Source organism: Melanaphis sacchari, unplaced genomic scaffold, assembly GCF_002803265.2.
Source record: "Melanaphis sacchari strain LSU unplaced genomic scaffold, SCAv2.0 Contig31_pilon_pilon, whole genome shotgun sequence".
NCBI classification, from domain to species: domain Eukaryota; kingdom Metazoa; phylum Arthropoda; class Insecta; order Hemiptera; family Aphididae; genus Melanaphis; species Melanaphis sacchari.
In genome coordinates, this window is record NW_020271193.1 from 1,108,249 (window position 1) to 1,126,223 (window position 17,975).

At 28.1% G+C, this 17,975-nt stretch overlaps 1 protein-coding gene across 50 annotated transcripts in view; it reads left to right on the forward strand.

Annotated features, from left to right (window-relative positions):
- The first annotated feature begins 7,832 nt into the window (after nucleotides 1–7,832).
- Nucleotides 7,833–17,975, forward strand: part of LOC112596273 (longitudinals lacking protein, isoforms F/I/K/T-like) — a 169,302-nt gene continuing 159,159 nt past the window's right edge. For 44 of the 50 annotated variants that reach the window (XM_025341829.1, XM_025341828.1, XM_025341819.1 and 41 more), the window contains exons 1-4: nucleotides 7,834–8,161; nucleotides 8,236–8,425; nucleotides 9,726–10,491; nucleotides 10,550–10,642. In XM_025341829.1, coding sequence (XP_025197614.1) covers nucleotides 8,249–8,425; nucleotides 9,726–10,491; nucleotides 10,550–10,642 — 1,036 coding nt within the window. In that variant the 5' untranslated portion in view covers nucleotides 7,834–8,161; nucleotides 8,236–8,248. Of the gene's footprint in view, nucleotides 8,162–8,235; nucleotides 8,426–9,725; nucleotides 10,492–10,549; nucleotides 10,643–17,975 lie in introns of all 50 variants that reach the window. The other 6 variants (XM_025341808.1, XM_025341805.1, XM_025341810.1 and 3 more) reach the window with 1 other exon arrangement.

Consider the following 17,975-nt stretch of genomic DNA (forward strand, 5'->3'; position numbering starts at 1 on the left):
TGTTGGTATTTTATTTTCAATTAATTTCATCTTTGTAAACAAATATAATAAATTAAGACATAATTCATAAATCATAACCTTGGGTAAGTTAGATTAAATTTATTTTAATAAAAAAATAAATAATAAACATGTTAATTGATTACCAGTATAACACATTACGAAGTATCGAAATATAATATCAGTCTAGCTTATTATTTGGCATTTAAGCACAACGCACAATAATTTTCAATGGGCATAGGTGCATGCTATACAAAAAATATTAAAAATCATTATTAGAATCCAAATTTTACGTGTGTTGTATTTGTCGCATACAAACGTTTTTCAAATTTAAATTTTTGAACATTATCTAGTACTCCAAAGCATCCTCATTTCATAGGCTTTTATTGATATTTTAATTTTAAAGTAAGTTAAAGACTTGTATAAATAAACTCTGAAACATTTCAATTTTAAAATATTCTTAAAGTCATAGCAAGTTTTAAAACTTAAATAACAATAAAAGATTATGATGTTTATTAATACTCGTATTTGTAATCTTTTTTAAAGAGCATATTTTGTTATTCCGACAAACTTTGAACGGAATATTTTTTGTCCGGTTTAACCTCATAATCTCTACATTATCATAAAATATATTCTCATTAAAAAAAATCTGTACTTAAAAGAAAAACAAAATTATACTTTTCAATTTAATATGTAAATAAAATTTGTAAACAAGAATTTTTGTAGTTGCGTCGAATAAGCGTCGTGTCAGCAAACAATACGTGTTGTCACCGAAAACTTATCGTGATAATATTAATAATTAATATGTCATATTTTGCACGGTGTAATGTGAACCAGCTGAACCTACTCGGCCGTCATCTTTTAACTTATCCTCCAAAACACTTTTCATGTAGTGGGCACACGGCTGTTATCTCCAAATATTAAAGAACATTAAAACTATTCAACAATTTTTCAAGGTCCAGAGTAAAACCATAATTGTTTGTTCTGTATTTTTTTTTTTATAATTAAGTCATATGGTCAACTAACATTAATATTTAAGCTAATATAAGCAACTAACACACAATTGGTTCAGGTAATGTGCTGAGTGTAAATTTCCTGTTATGTGTTTGTAGACTGTGACAACACATACATATCCTTAAGAAGTTGTTTTAAATTTTTGCTTTTCGGCATTGAGAAAACTTTGGGCGTACTCGGTAATCGCAAGTATATGATAGGTACTCGCTTAGATCAGTGATTTTATAAATAAGCTAGACGTTTTTATGAAGAGCACAGTGTGCTGTGTTTAAAAACCAGTAGCCTAAATCGATACTGTCTAATATATTATACGTATAATTATTATTATTATTCTATAATAACTTATAACTTATAAGTTATAACGAATAAAATAATAAAATTTCAGTTACATATGCATTGAGATATTTTAAATTTTACTATTATGTTTTAATGAATATAATGTTATGTTTAGATAACTTTTTAATATTTTATACAACAGACTATTAATAACTGTAATTTTAAACTAAATGGTTTGAAAACTAAACTGTATAATACTTAACTGATAAATACTAACGTAATATATAGTGAACTGATTAAAAAAAAAAAAGTAATAGGAAAATAGGAATTTTTTAAGCATTAAGTATCTGAACAACTAATACGTTTATACTTGTTCTACTCAGAATTTATTTTAATTTTATAAAATAGATGTAAGATTTAAATCAAGTTTTGATAAAAATATTGTCCACCTAATTCCTATTAATTATTATTGACGTATTTATTCAAATAAGATAAAGTAAAATGTAAAATAGATAGATTATTAACCGTGAAATATATTTATGAATTACAATAAACGTAAGCAATATTTAACCAGCTTTCAGCTTTGATAGACATATACAACTATTTTTATTTAAACTTTTTACGTACAATGGTACAATGTACATTGCCATGTAGGTAATACCTATTTCAATTTACCTATATATAATTTCAGTATAGAACATATAAATTAGTCATACTAACATAGATACTCATTTTCTGATAAGTATAATAGGCAATAGCCATAAGTATGGTTATCCCATTTTCAGTATTTTTATACCTATTAAGTCGCGTAATAACTTATAAACTGCAATCAGTAACATTGATAATAAATACTAATATTTATAATCAATGTTAGACGTTAGTGCTTGTCATATGAATACTTATGTTTTGATGAAATAATAAAAATGATAAAATACGTCAAAACTTACTGTTGCAACTTTCAATAAATTGACGGTTCTAAACTTGTGTGTGTTGACCGTTTCTAATCAGCTGTTATATTGAATCAAAATTGGAAAAACGGAAAATGTGGAATTTAATTTTTACAAATAGCCAAAAAGGTAAAAAGCTATTTGCATACAACAAATATTCACATAATTTACACAGATCTAGAGAAAAGTATTTAAGTAATACAACAATTATATAGGCTTTCCGAGAAATAAACATTGAAAAATACATATCTGGATAACTACCCGTTAAAAAAAAGAAAATTTACGTGAAGTTGGAGAGATAGTTGAAAGAAGTGGTTCTTAACTATGAACATTCTACTATAGCTAACTATTTAAAAGCTATAGAGAGTAATTTTTCATTTAAAAAAATTAATGTTTATTTTAAGATAATAGTTAATACCGAAAATTAAAATATACATTGCCAAAAACATCGAATTATTTATGTTAATAATTAATAAAAATTATATATCTATTTCATGTAATATTTTCGACAGAATAAAGAATGATAAGTATTATCAATGTAAGTATTGGACAATATTTAAAAAATAAAGCAGTTAAGGCAAATATTTTAAAAACTATACCTATATCTTGATATACAACTTGAATATTCTAATTTGTACTAAAAGTATAAATTTTTATGTAAACAATCTTTTTAAATATGAATTAAAAACGTACTAAAAAAGATCTAAAAATAAAAAAAAAACCTATGAGAAATGCAAAATAAAAGTTTCACTTTAGACATTTTTCACATTTTTGTTACTAGAAAGTAGAAATAAATTATATTCTAAGAATAGTTTGTCTTAAAGTACTCAAAAAACAATGCACTTTGCATTGGTATTTAAGCCCTAGTGATAAACAATAAAACAAATTTGATTTACTTGGAATTATGGAAATACTCACTGCAATTACCAAATGATGTTCCTTTATTTATGTTAGTTTTGCAGTATTAGTCATAAAAACATTACCTACTTATTGGATTTATACAAATTCCTACGTATATAACTTATAAAGGTACTTACAACTTTATAAGTTACGACTACTTAATCTGTTGACTGTTATTATTGTACAATTAACAATAAAACTGAGGTGGAAAATGTTTTTACTATGATTCCCACCTTAGTTATGACATCACAAAAATAAAATGTAAGTATTTAATTAGAAGTAGAAATCATACACAATTTTCAGTTTTATACATTATATTTGTGGCCTGTCTAACAATTTCGTATTTTCTGTGATAAATTATAACTAATATAACTTGTATGAAATAAAATAATATATAGGTAGTCTACAGAGTAGGTATAAGTAATAGGTACTTAATTTTTAAGAATAATGCTGTAATCTATTACTGATGAAGTTATCTTTGGTAAATTGGCAATAACAATAAATTAATATTGTAAAACGCTACAGTCACACTACACATCACTTAACATTTAATATTTATATGATTTTAAAATGTGGCTCATTATAAGCTCATGCCATTATTATTATAATTTATTTTGTTGGTTATTACTTATTATGTAGGTACTTTAATAAATTGAGTATATTTCTTTAAATATTAAGAAACTGTTTTGTAAAACAAATAAATAAATAATTGTTATTAGTCAATATTGTCATACTTCCTTAAATAAAACATTTTTTTTTTTTATTATTATTAATTAAATAATATAAATAAATGTTTTGGGGTCTATGAAGGTCTATGAGAGAAGTCATCCAAAAGCTAAATCTTTTATCTAGTTAAATCTATGAGAATATCACTAATTTTGTAATTAAGTATTGACCCAAAGTATTGTAAATTAATTAAGTTTTACTACTTAGAAAGTTAAGATACCTCAGATATTAGGTACTTACAAAAATATATATAGAATATAAGTATGGAACTATTGTACTATTTGTACTATTTATATTAAGTATAGTTATGATGATCAGATTTAAAAAATAAAAATAAGTAGATATATATTATTTTTATAAATAAATATGATATAATAGCAAATTAAACATCTTTTAATTATTTTGAATCAACATCAGCTATCACAGATTTTTAATTATATTAGTTATTTTTTTTTTTAAATTATTTTTTTTGATAAGTTTTAAGTTGTTATCAAATTAATGAATTTATAAAGTATTTAAACATTATTTTATTTGTTATTATTAGATAATTTTAAATGAATTAATTTATATGTACTTAAGTCATTTATTTAGAGCAGTAGGACATGTATTCAAAAACAAATAATTTCCTTATAAAATAAGTATCTGGTTACCTTAAGTATAGTTATGGTTGGTATTTGATTGTATTATCATAATATAATTTACGATGGTAATAAAAATCATTGAAGATGCACAGACATTATTTCACATTATGTCACTATGTCAGTACTCAGTACTCTAATATTCGCCAAATATTTATTAAACACATTATTTAAAAATAATGATCATAAATTGGTCTATATTAACCTATTATCTAAATATAATTTTTATTAGAAAATAACTGTATAAGTATTAATAATGTTGAGTAGTCAAGTAGATTTATCTGAAAAGGTAACCTAACCTAAGCAGTTATTAATTAACATTGAATATTAATGTTATCTGGTTATATTTAATATTTTTATAGAAAAAGCGTTTTTGGTGACTTGGAGTTTGTTTAGAATTGTGTAATTATTTTTAATTCTAATGTATATTTTGAAAATATTGTCTACACATTGATTAAATCAATAACTAATAAAAAGTGGATATTTTTTAAAATTAGTATGTGTTGTAATTTGTAAGTTATTAATCCGTAAGATAAAATAATATGATCACGTAATTTTTTAATAACAAAATATAAAACATCAATCATGTTTTAATAATATCCATTGTAAATAATACCATAAAACACATTTACACAATATTTTATATAAACAGTTAAAAACAATGAAACTTACTTATAATATGGAAACCAATACAATATGTATTAATAAATAATAATTTAGTCGGTTGATAATTATTATAATTAGTAAATAAATAATATTATATTAATTCTATACAGTATAAATAATACAAAGCAGTAAATTCTAGCGTTTACATCGCATTTTAATAATAAAATATGGTCATAATTGTTTTATCAATTTTAATACTACTCAAGATGTTATAGAAAATTGTTAAAAATAATTTTTTTAGATTTTTAGACATAACTAATTTATTTATTCTGCTATTCAAATGTACCTGCAATTTCAGAATATTGTATAAAAATGTATTTCTAATTTTTACATTTTCTGGAACTTAATAGTAGTATTTATTTAATAATAAATAGATCATCAGGTATGTAGGTCATTATAAAATCATTATCGGTAGTCGTAGTTTTTTGTAAATGTTGTTTAATTAATATTGTTTATTCATAAATATTATTGGAATTAATATAAAGTATGAAAGTGTATAATATAAAATAAGAAAATACTTAAATAATTATTGTACATTCATGATTCTTATCATACCGTATTTCCTTTGAAAAATGTAATTTTAATTATATCATGTTTACATAAAAAAATACAATTAGGAAGTAGTTTACTACAAGTACACATTACTGTTTACTATTATTCAACATGAGTTTACGGAATGATTAATTCGACATTCTACGTGATGTTTTCTGCTTCAGGTTAACTAAAAATTCGTGCATATTTTCCATTTAAATTTTCCTAAAATCCCGTTAATTAAAACGACGATACTAGTTAAAAAAGTATATTGTACGTGTGATCATACATTTGAACACTGTAACCAAGAATTTTGTTTTTCAAATTTATTGTTCAATAAATGATAAATATTTAGGTATTTCTACTTATCTCATGAGCAGTGTATTAGTGTAAATGATTCAATCAATTATCATGATTCATGTTGATAGTCGATAGAACTAAACATTAACAAATAATAATTAATGATTACTGCTGTCAACCATTACAACGTTACGTAGAGATAATATACAATTAAATTCAATAATAATAAATACATGGTTTCCAACTCCCACTTTAAAAGCATAATGCTTGTAAAAATTATATTATATTAAAAAAATATTGATAGTACTAATAATATTGCAATAATATCAATACAATATTACAATATAAGAGTAGTACAAGTGGTCGTCAGTATATTGAAAACGAAAATTGTATAAACACGATAGTTACAAAATTATGTTGTACTTATCATATCGACGACGGAAATTTGCCGTTAAACAAAAAATGCTATAACGCATCGAAATTTGATATCCTGGCGATAAAAATAATGTAAATTTTGTCTATTTATGATTGGAAAACGCGTTTATGGTGCGATAATGAATAATCAAATTTCAAATAATAGCTGTCCGATCGTTATTAGCAAACATAAAGCACGCGCGGAGAGGAAAGGAAATAACATTTATTAGATTTAAATTTTAATGTTATAACATAATAACTTTATTTGATAATACGTATGTACGAGGAGAATTCGTCATCGTTGCCCGTGGAAAAACATGAACGTTTCACGAAAAATTAGAATAAAACCTTCCAAACGCTTTTTACCAATTTTCAGGCGTGTCCAGCGGGTTGCTGATAGATTTTAACATGTTTCATCAAATAGTGAACAAGATTTTTTTTTGACAATTCGGACAAAAAGTTTCTTTTTACACTATTATTATAATGTATTGCATTATTAAATTATAAAAAATTATTATTTTATGTGTCTGGTAACCACGTGACTGAATATAATGATTGTTAACCGGGTTAAATGTGATAGAAAAACGTGGGCCCGGCACGAACGAAAGCAATGATAGTCGTTACACAACGTAAATCTTAATATCGTTTGCGACAAACGTCGAATTGTGTAGTATGAGACTAAACTCAGTATTCAGTATTAGAGGTGGGAAACACGAGAGGAAAACGGCCTCGGTATTCGACACGATAATCTCGCAAACGTTATCGGAGGGGAAATAATGATAATAACGACAACAACGGCCGTTTCGTCCTAGGCGGTACGCAAAAAACGACTAGAAAATATTATTAATATTTAATTATTGTGTACAATAATTTGTCGGTCGTTAAATCGTGTGAACTTTCTACCATGCGAGACGCGCCGACGGGGACCTCTACGGCTTGGATCCAATCAAGCATGAGGCGTCGGCGGATAAACGGTGGATAGGAAGCCGGGCGAAGGGGAATATAAAATATATACTATATAGAGTAGAGCTACACTTTCGTCCGTTCGTTGGTTTCTGGCTTAGTGCCGAACATCGTTCCGTCAGTCGGCAAACGGCCCGTCCCCGCCCCGCGCCACGCTGACAATTCGTCCTATGACTGGCGGGTGGTCGACCGGCTTACTTGCAGCTGCCACAAGCCACACCCGACGCCGGTGCCGTGTTCTGTTCTTGACTCGACCGGCCGCCCGACCGACCGTTACCCGCGTGCCCCTCCGCACAAACACGGTCGTCGAGCACCGTCACCGTTTGGCTGTTAAACGGGCTCCGTTTCGTCACAGAACACGAGACCGACTGTATCGCGTTCGGCGGCCCATGCGCACTGCACCGGAATCCGCGTTCTGCGCATCGCTCAGCGGCCGCCGACCCGGACGTGGCCCCAGCATTTGCTTTGTTTCGTACTTGATGTGAAGCCGGACGGTCGTGCTCGCTGCTCCGCCACTTAAAAATCAAACCCCCCGCTAAAACATACATGATAATAATATTAATTCATTACTTCATAGTCTCGCATCATATGCACGTTTCGTTACTTGACAAGTATTTATTTATTTATTAAATTGTTTTTATTTTTCAACAATTTTTTTTTCTTTTTTTAAATGACTTGATAAAAGTGTTATTCAGTATTAAACCAAAAAAATACGCGCATTGTTATTCGTTGTAACGATAATTTTTTTTTCTACAAATAATTAAATTTTGTAAATGTTTATATTTTAAGGTGAGTTAACGCGTCTTTTTTATATTTTCAAAAAGTTTTTCAAAGGTTTTAATAATTTCGTTCTTTTTAATTAGGACTGTGATAAACATGGCGGGAGACAACCAACATTTTTGTCTGCGCTGGAACAACCACCAAAGCACGTTGATCAGCGTCTTCGACACGTTACTGGAAAGCGGTACGTTGGTCGATTGCACGTTGGCAGCTGAGGGTCAATACCTAAAGGCCCACAAAGTTGTGTTGTCGGCATGCAGCCCATACCTAGAGGTATTTAAACTTAATTATTCTTGTTAACCTTTTTGGATGGTTCATAATTAATAATTATCGTACATAAAAATTGAACATGTGCCATTCTACTCTACTGGTTTTTATTAGATTAATTTTAAATTTCAAATTGTTCATATCAATTCAAACCTCTTATAGATAAACGAGATGTTACTGACACTAGGTAAATAATTGTTTTCAAAGTTGAAAATAATAATTCTGATACGAAATTGTTATTTATATTTTTCCTATTCATAATTAAGGGGATTCCACTGAGTCTGGACCTCCTCCCACTTAATTTCATCTATATTTTTGTCTTAAGTGATTTAAACTAAATTAATTGTGAAATGGTTTTTTGTATTACGAAAATAATACTGTTTTATTGATACATAATTGGTGGCTGTCAGCAATGATAAGGAATAATATCTTTAAGTGTTTTGTCGCCTTTCAAATTGATGCACAAGACATAGTTTATTTTTATTAAATTTCAACATCTAAATTTAGTATTTACTAAAATTACTATATATACAAGTTTTTGGTTTCTCTGTTGAATGTAAATTGGTCACTGTCATGGTTTTGGGGGACAGAGTAGCTGAGCGGACTAAGGCGTTGATTGTGACGCTCACCGTCACTGGTTTGAATCTTGATTACGGGTGGCATCGCTCTCTGAGCAGGCAACTCAAGGTAGCAAGGCCGCTACCCCTCAACTAGGCAAGGCAGAAACTTATGGATGCCTAACTAAAAATTCTGCTAAATAGGTGTTCAAACTAGGCTTTCAGGCCTACTCCCAAACATGCACCATATGCAAAAAAAAAACTGTCATGGTTGATTATTTTTTTTTTAATGGGGGTTCTCATCTGAGTAATAGGTATACAACATATAAGTGGTATGCCATCAACCAGCACTTCAGGTGGGCTTCTTTTTTTATAGGCCTTCACACTGTTTGCCTTTGTTTATTAAATGTACGTACATAATATTAATAATTCAAAATGTGTGGCGCTTTTATTCATTATTTTGTAAAGCTGCTATAGTAGAAGTACATACAATAAGAGTGTTCGCATCAGCGGTCTATTTTTATTCTCTTGATCAATGTAATAGCCTTAAAATCTTTCCATTATCTTTATTCCAGAAATTTAATTGTTTTTATTAATTTATTTTAAAAGTGACACAGTTATTTTCAACAGAATTTTTTCCCCTATCACTATTATTGTTATTCATTTACCTCTTAATTTAATTTATTTTTAAAATTCATTAGCTTATAATATTAATTTTATAATATTAATTTTATAATTTTTTTTTCCAGCTTTTATTAAGCCAACATTATGAAAAGCATCCAATTGTCATACTTAAGGACGTTAAGTTCCAAGAACTAAAAAGTATGATGGATTACATGTACAGGGGGGAAGTCAACATTTCCCAAGACCAGTTAAGCACGTTCCTGAAGGCTGCAGAGTCTCTGCAGATCAAGGGTCTGACTGATGGAGGTGGCAATGAAGATAACACAGCTTCTTCAGCACCGGTCAAAGCACCTGTTGCCACTCAGGTTAGGAAGCCAATTCAACAGTCTATCACACGTGGTCCATCTACAGTAGCACAGGGTTTAACGATAGAGAGGAGGCCAGAAAGTCCACACATTAGGTCTCGTGATGATAGTGCCTCACCTACTAGAAAACGCAGGCGCAACCAGCGCAGGCCGTCAACAAGTGACGACCCTGACAGTCATATTGATACAAGCAACTCCTGTGATGTACCGCCCCTTCAGTCCGGAGCCCTAAGCGGCGTCGGTGTTCCTAACATTCCTGCCACCATAACCAAAGGTGCGCCGTTGGATGACGGTGATCATGAGACTGATAACAGCCGCATCAACAACCACGATGCATCAGCTGCTGAAGGTGTTGCAGGACCAAAGATCGAACCGACTGGTGAACTGATTGAACCTAAGACTGAGTATTTGGAAGAAATAAACAACGAAGACAGTATAGAAGACTTGACATTGGATGATGATGATGATATGGACAATAGCATGGACATGTCAAGAGCTGGACCATCACATGACAACTCAAACCAAAGTATGTATGACATATGATCATTTGTATAATAGATTATTGATTGAATCTCTTTCTTCAGGTTTTAATCAATGGCCAATGTCTGGAAACCAAACCACGGATGAAGTATTTATGAATGCACAAGAAGCAGTTGGAGCTCACAGGGATACTCAAGGTAAGACTCGTATTAAATTGTATAGCTTCTAAACACATGGCCTTTCATACGACGGGTTGTATGTTTAGGAGTATTGTAAAAATTTGGTGGAAATTTTTAATCTTTGAACATTGATCACAGCGTTGATCAGCTATGCAAATTTAATTCTATTATTTTTATTTAACTTCTGTTCACCAAGTTTTTTCAATTATGATAGAATTATAGCTGTGGCAGAGCCTTAGGTAAGGTTCACATGTGAAATTTCTTTTTGTAATTGTATATTCACATTTGGACCCAGCCTTGGTTCGGTTTGAGCTTTGAATGGTACTTTTTTTTTTTTTCTGGGCACTTTTTGGCTGTTATTTAGTAACCTGCGGTGTAGGAATATGCTAACCACTTAATTATTTTTCTTTTGTACATATTTTTTATTATTTAATTTTGCAATTACTATTCCTTATTGTCTTGTTGTGATAAACAAACAGCCTACAACAAAAATTATTTCTCATTATTAAGTAGGTCATATGAGGAAAATCATATACAGATTAATTAATGGTGAGTTGCTCATAAATTAAACTATTAATATTTTGAACCCCTTTAAAGGTCTCTGTTTGGATTAATATGCATATATTTATTTATAATTTATTCCTTTTTTTATCATAATTAATCAATTTGTCAAAAGTTGGACTAGAGCGAAAGGAGGCTCGTAAGTTATTCTTTTGTGGCAAATTGACATTTATCAATCCTCGCTTTCCTTATAGTAATTCTACTATAACATTGTCATATGTATTTAAAATTTTATTAACAATTTAAAAAAAATTAAAAACAAAGTTTTTCTCTTTGGACCCACGAACTTGTGGTTTTAAGCTTGTGTTGTTATATAGGTTCTGTGGGTCCTGAGGAAAACTTGAATTTTCATTCTCCTTACAGGGACCTGACCTAATCCCAAAAATATTCGTATAACATGCATACAAATAATTTTCATTTGGTGAGGGAGTTCGAAAATAGATGGCTGTAGTAGGGGGTGGGGTGCGGTTGAGGAAGTAAGATTATGTTATCACGTCAGTTATCAAATTTTAATTTGAGTGTCTTATTTTCTAAAAAAAAATATCAAATATATATTTAAATCAATTATTATTCAATCATTTGCAAAGAAGAAGTACCAAAGGATGAAGAATTTCTTGCTGTGAGAAGGTAAGTATAAGGTAACTGGTAAATAGGGATCCTCCACACCACGCCTCTCAATTTCCTTTATTTCCTTTTCTTATCTTTTCTTATCTTTTATTTTTAGATATAATTATTTAACTATGTTATTTTATTACTATATTTTTCAAAAGGCCCTTTTCAGGGCCTTGTTTAATGTCTTAATTATTTTCTTAGCATAAGTAGGGAACAATAACCAGTCCATTAGTAGTGTAGGTGTAAGTTCACTTGGTGTAGTATTTTTGTACAAGAAGATTGACAAGAATTTTTTTGGACTCAATATTTAAATATTCGTATATAAATGGTTTTTTTTTCATATGAAATGTATATTATATAATGAGAAAGGAATATGAGTGTGTTTGAATTGTTTGAATTTAGAAATGCTAAAAAACATTCAGTGAGTGTGGGAGGTATGGAGAGTGAACAGTAATTTATGTGCAGATTTTAAAATATATCTTAACCATGTATTATGTGGATGATTTCATATGAACATCGATGAATATAGTCTTCCAAAGGTAAGTGAATATTATATTCTACCATTCAAGTTCTCAACAATTTTAAAATAGTGAAATGTTGAACCCAATTGCTAGTTAATTTATTTTAAAAATTTGTGATAATACTGGAGTTTTTTAACTAGATTTTAAATCTACTTGGCTGTTGTCAATATTCACTTGAATATTTGGAATTTTAAAATTAATAACTAGCATAGTATTTCCAATTTATTATTTTTATAAGATTTAGGTAGCAATGTGAAACTTAAATTAACCTTCTATCACTTCTTAATTCATTGGTTAACGTGTAACAACCGTGTGTTCTATCTTTCCCTTTTTATAAGCAATTCTTTAATGACCATAATATCTGGTTTAATTAAATCTTTTTTTTTTTTATCTGGTACTTTTTATTTTATTTGATTATTTTCACTTTACAAACATGTAAGATATAATTTTAACTTAAATATTTAATATTTTTCTATTAAACTACTCGTTCCCTTCTCTTGGGTTAAAGGTACGCTTTAATCGAATCCACGGTCGTTGCATATATTTCTGTATTTTCATATTGCTAAATGTATAAGAATAATTAATTTCTGTAGTCTTATGTTTCAAGAGCACTAAATGTATCTTGAAACATTTAAAGATATATGTTTTAACTTGAAGTGAGAAATTAACTGAGTGCTTAAAAATGAGTCGAAAATTTTGCAAATGCAATATAATCATATCGATTATGGTACAACTTAAAATTTTATAATTATTAACATTTATGAATATCAGTTCTAATTTTTGATTTTATTAAGTAAATTTATTTAAATTTATCAAATTAAATATTAAAATCATAAACCAATTCCTTAATGTTCACAAAATTTATTATTATGGTCCATTTTCAAGCCTTTATACAACTAACGTATTCACATATATTTTATAATCACTAATTTTATTTGTTGATTTTTAAACGCCCAATCTGATCTAAATTTTATACTCCATTATAAAACCTTTTTCCAAAGGATGTTTTTTTAATTTGAAAGTTGAAAATTGTATTGTATTAAGAGTTTATCTTCAACAATGGCATCAACCTTTGTTTAATATCTTTCTAATAATCCTCATTAAATTAACACGAGGTCTTACAATCTTGCACAAAATGTCTGCAATGTTTACAAATTTTTACCATATTTGATCTTGGTTTTTGTTTGATGATATCATTTCTTAGGCAAATTATTATCGTATTGAACGAATTTCAAGGTAAATTAATTTTTAAACATTGAATGTTTTCACAGTATACCGAATTAACTTAATAAGAAAGCATCATTTAATTCCAAGTTTTCGTTCAACGTGAGGCCTACATATGTTGTATATAATAATTACGTGGAAATGTTAAAATTTACTTTGGGTAGTTATCAACTATAGAAATTTCTTTTGATAACCCATATTGAGTACACTTTTGCCTAGACATTTAAACTTCAATGTGTAATATGTACATCCTGAAAATACGTTTTTTTGAACGTGACCGTAAGGTAAGTTGCTCCTAAAGCATGCATTTGATTTGAAAATTCAACATCAATGTATGGTAATTGCTATACATTTTGATTATGATAGATAAAAACATGGAAATTTATAAAATACTGACTACTGTTTAGATTAGTAAAATTTTAAGAGTATGGAATATTACCTTAACGTCAATTATTTCTCGATGAGATTAATTCTATTTTAATCTATATACCCTTTAAGTCTAGTTCAACTTATAAATGTAAATTTAAAGTTACTTTATCTATTCAGTTTTAGTATTTACTGTAAAATATCTTAACAATGCTATAATATAAAATATTAATGATATACAACTGGCTACGGTGTACCAATAATCTGTTAATTAAACACTGATAACGTTGGGATGTATGATTAACGATAGGATATCTGAAAGTAATTTCAAGCCAACTTTAAATATACTTTAGTGTTCTTTTATATTAATTTTAATGAACAAATAGATCATTTCTAATTTTGATACTTAACCCCTAATGGTGTAAAACTTAAATATTTTGCGAAATGAGTGGTATGATTTAAAGATTTCAAGTTTGTAATTTTTTTCTTAATGAATTAAAAATTCTCCCGTCTATAATTATATATATGATAGGGAAAGAAATTTGAATATATTGATACTTGGTGAAAGTGCTCAATATTTTTCATAATTCGGTCAAGTACAATAACAATTTGTTTTTTGATTTTATATTTTGCTCACCATTCTTTTTTCCCTTCAATTCATGATTATTGTATTATCTCAATAAAAAACAAAAATTCCAAATATTTTTTCATACTTTTCAATAATTTTTGTTAACTAATATTAATAGTTCCATTACATCTATCAGACTAAAGGAACCATCTAAACAATTTTATAATAAATGTAAATCCATTACCTACTGTATAATCAGTTTAAGTCTTAATATGACACTGCATCCCATTAAACTTTTTTTTACTTTCTTTAACTTTTATTTCTTTGGCGAAACTGGAATTTAAATAGATATTCTAAATGCCAATTGATTTTTTTTAGGAACTTTCTGTAATTAATCATTATATACTATTAGCATAGTCCTTAAAGTTAGATGGGGGGTTACAGCCCTAGAATTTTTATTTTAAGTAAATTAGGTGGGAGACTGTCCCCCTACCCTCCAAATACGCCTTACATTCATTGATTATACATGTAATATGAATGTAAATTTATATTTTATTATAAAACTAATAATTCAAGTGGTATTGAGATTAAATATTTATGTATTAAGTTATTTAAGTATTTTAGATATAAAGAATTTAACGAATTTTAGTTTATTGATAACTTTGTAGGAAGTATTTGTGTAGTAAAAATCACACAACATGATATGTCTTGCACAGAATTCTTACAATAATATAGTTTAAATTAATATTTTCCAAGATATTAAAAATAACACGATATTTAAAAATGTTACTATTATTGGCGGAAATGTGGGACTAGGAATTTTGACAGGGGTGGGCTGAGCCCCCCTAGTTCTGCCTATGAATATTAACAAGCCTATATCTAAAACAAATTTTCCTGGTACGTCTAATGTTGAAGTACGACTGATTAGCAATACTTGTGCTAAAAGAGCAGTTCTCGAAAGTATAAACGAGTGAATAGTATTAATAGGATTCGATATTTCCCTAATGTCTAGAGACAATTAGTAAATAAACAGAATATTCCATTTTAACACAAAAATAAATTATACATTTTAATAGGTTAATCCAGTAAATGTAATCAAGTAAGAATTATAAAATGAACTTAGTGGTCCCATTTTATAATCATTAACGAACTAAATATAATCAATAACATTATGTTAAAAGAGATAAATTTAAATTACTTTTAAATACACTTTTTGTCCACAAGCTTTTTAATTAGGTAAATTATGTCGTATCTTGAATATTAATTACGACAAATTTATTGACAATTGTAACCGATATTGTTATTGTATTGGTCAATTGTGTCCATATGTAATATAAACAAAGATTAGTAAATAAATTATTAGGGCATCAAAATTGAAACCTCATTAGCCATTGTATGGCATACAATATTTTTTGAAATGCACCACAAGTGAATAAAAGTACAATTTGAATAATATACATTTACTAAATTGTCTATTTGGTTAAATAAGTGTAAGAAAGATGATTTATCATTTCATAACTAGATTTAGAGAAAATTTTTTTTAATATTCAAAGAATAATTGCCAAATTTAATAAGAATTAATTTTGCTTTTGTATAAATGTTATCAAAATCATTCACTTATACTTTTAATTTGCATATCGATCAATTTCTATTTTTATTAAAATACGAGTCTATACATTGTATGTGTAATTTAATTAATCATAGTCATGAATTCAATTACTTTACATAATTTGAGTTGATTTCTTGGGGTTTACTGTTAAAACAAATGTCTCGGGCTATGTGCATAAAATTAAATTTTGATTTGATGTTATAGATGGGCACCTACTTGTTTCCTAAATAATTAAAAATTCTATCAGTGATTACGATTTTATTAGAATATACAACTAATGAATTTTAATTATAATTGCCATACGTATCGGCTTGTCGTTACTACGTTAGGTTTGTCTAGGTTATTTAAAGTTGAGAAATGATAACTTAAATATTTCATTATTTAAAAATAATAACAAATCTGCTCCAGTAGTCAGTAGAGAGAATTTTACGTTCACCTATAAATAACGTTTAGTTAGACGAAAGGAGGAACGTGAATAAAACTACTATACCTAACCTGTGAACTAATAGTTTGTAAAATTAATTTAACTTCGAACATAAGTATCAATAGATTTAAAGTAATATTATATGTGGTAGAAGAAACAGTTCATGTAAAAAAAATTGTATTGCCTAAGAAATATTTAAATAAAGATATCTACTTATTTCGATATACTTAAAAAAGAAAAGGATAATTCAATGTGACTTCCAGATTTGGAAAATTAAAAATCTGGCAACCTTAATTTGACTTCATTGTTTAATTACAGAGTATACTATTAATATTATGATATGTTTAACCATAATTAATAAACTGTCTAACATTTAACAAAAAGAAAAAAAGGCGAGCCAGAGGTATAGAAAAAAGGTCATCTATAGAAAAGGCTTGCCAGTTGTGCCCACCTCTGATGTATACGAATAAATATGATAAATCTTTAAAAATAAAGTAACAAATACGGCTAATGAAATTGCTCCATGATCCCTGTTCCTATCTGGATCGCCACTATATGTAAATACCTATATTAAATATACAGAAAATGACTCAACACCACGGTGTAGTGTACACCCGATTTGATTTTCATTTGTCAATGCGGGTTTAGAGTAAACGAAAACGACAGTATCAATTGTTTTTAAATTTTTTCCAGGCATGTGAACATGCTAGAATGAATACTTCACCGTGAGCTGTTAGAATTTCAGTTAGGCACATACCTATCTACGTTTTTTGTTCTATTCAATATTTTTAGTACAAATTAACAACTTACCGTTACACTTTTCTGCGGATTGCGACTGTCTTAAATAGCATTTAGAAATGATACCTGACGTGGGGATTTAGTGTAGTGTTAATATTGGTTTCTCGAGATGGGTTATAACAAAAATGTGATATTGTAAACTAAAATATATATTTTACGATTCCTTAGTTCTGGATTATGGTAAGGCAGGTAATTTTGGTCTGATGAGATCGGACATATTTACCGATTTTCGAGTTCCGTTAGAATAATTTTTTATTAACTCATGGGCAATGATAAATATTTTTTAAAATTTTGAAACTAGATAAACAAAAATATAAGTTTACACATATATGTTAAGGTATTACCATTTTGCCAACTTCCTATTTAGGTATATTCATAATGCCAAATGGCCGTACGTATGATCACAATTTGAGTGATAAAATTTGATTATGAAGTGTTGGTAATAAAGGTTTAAATTTACGATCATTGAATTTTCACACCCTTGGAATAAATTTAAAAGTATGAATTACTTTTTGTGAAAACTGAACCACTTGGAAAATGTTCATTATATGTTATAATTATTCGTTTTATTGTGTTAAATACACTATTTTGTATGAGTTTCTTGTTTGGAAATTGCAATAAATACTTTCTTTTTTTTTTTTTATTAAGAAAGACAATTTATAATTTGT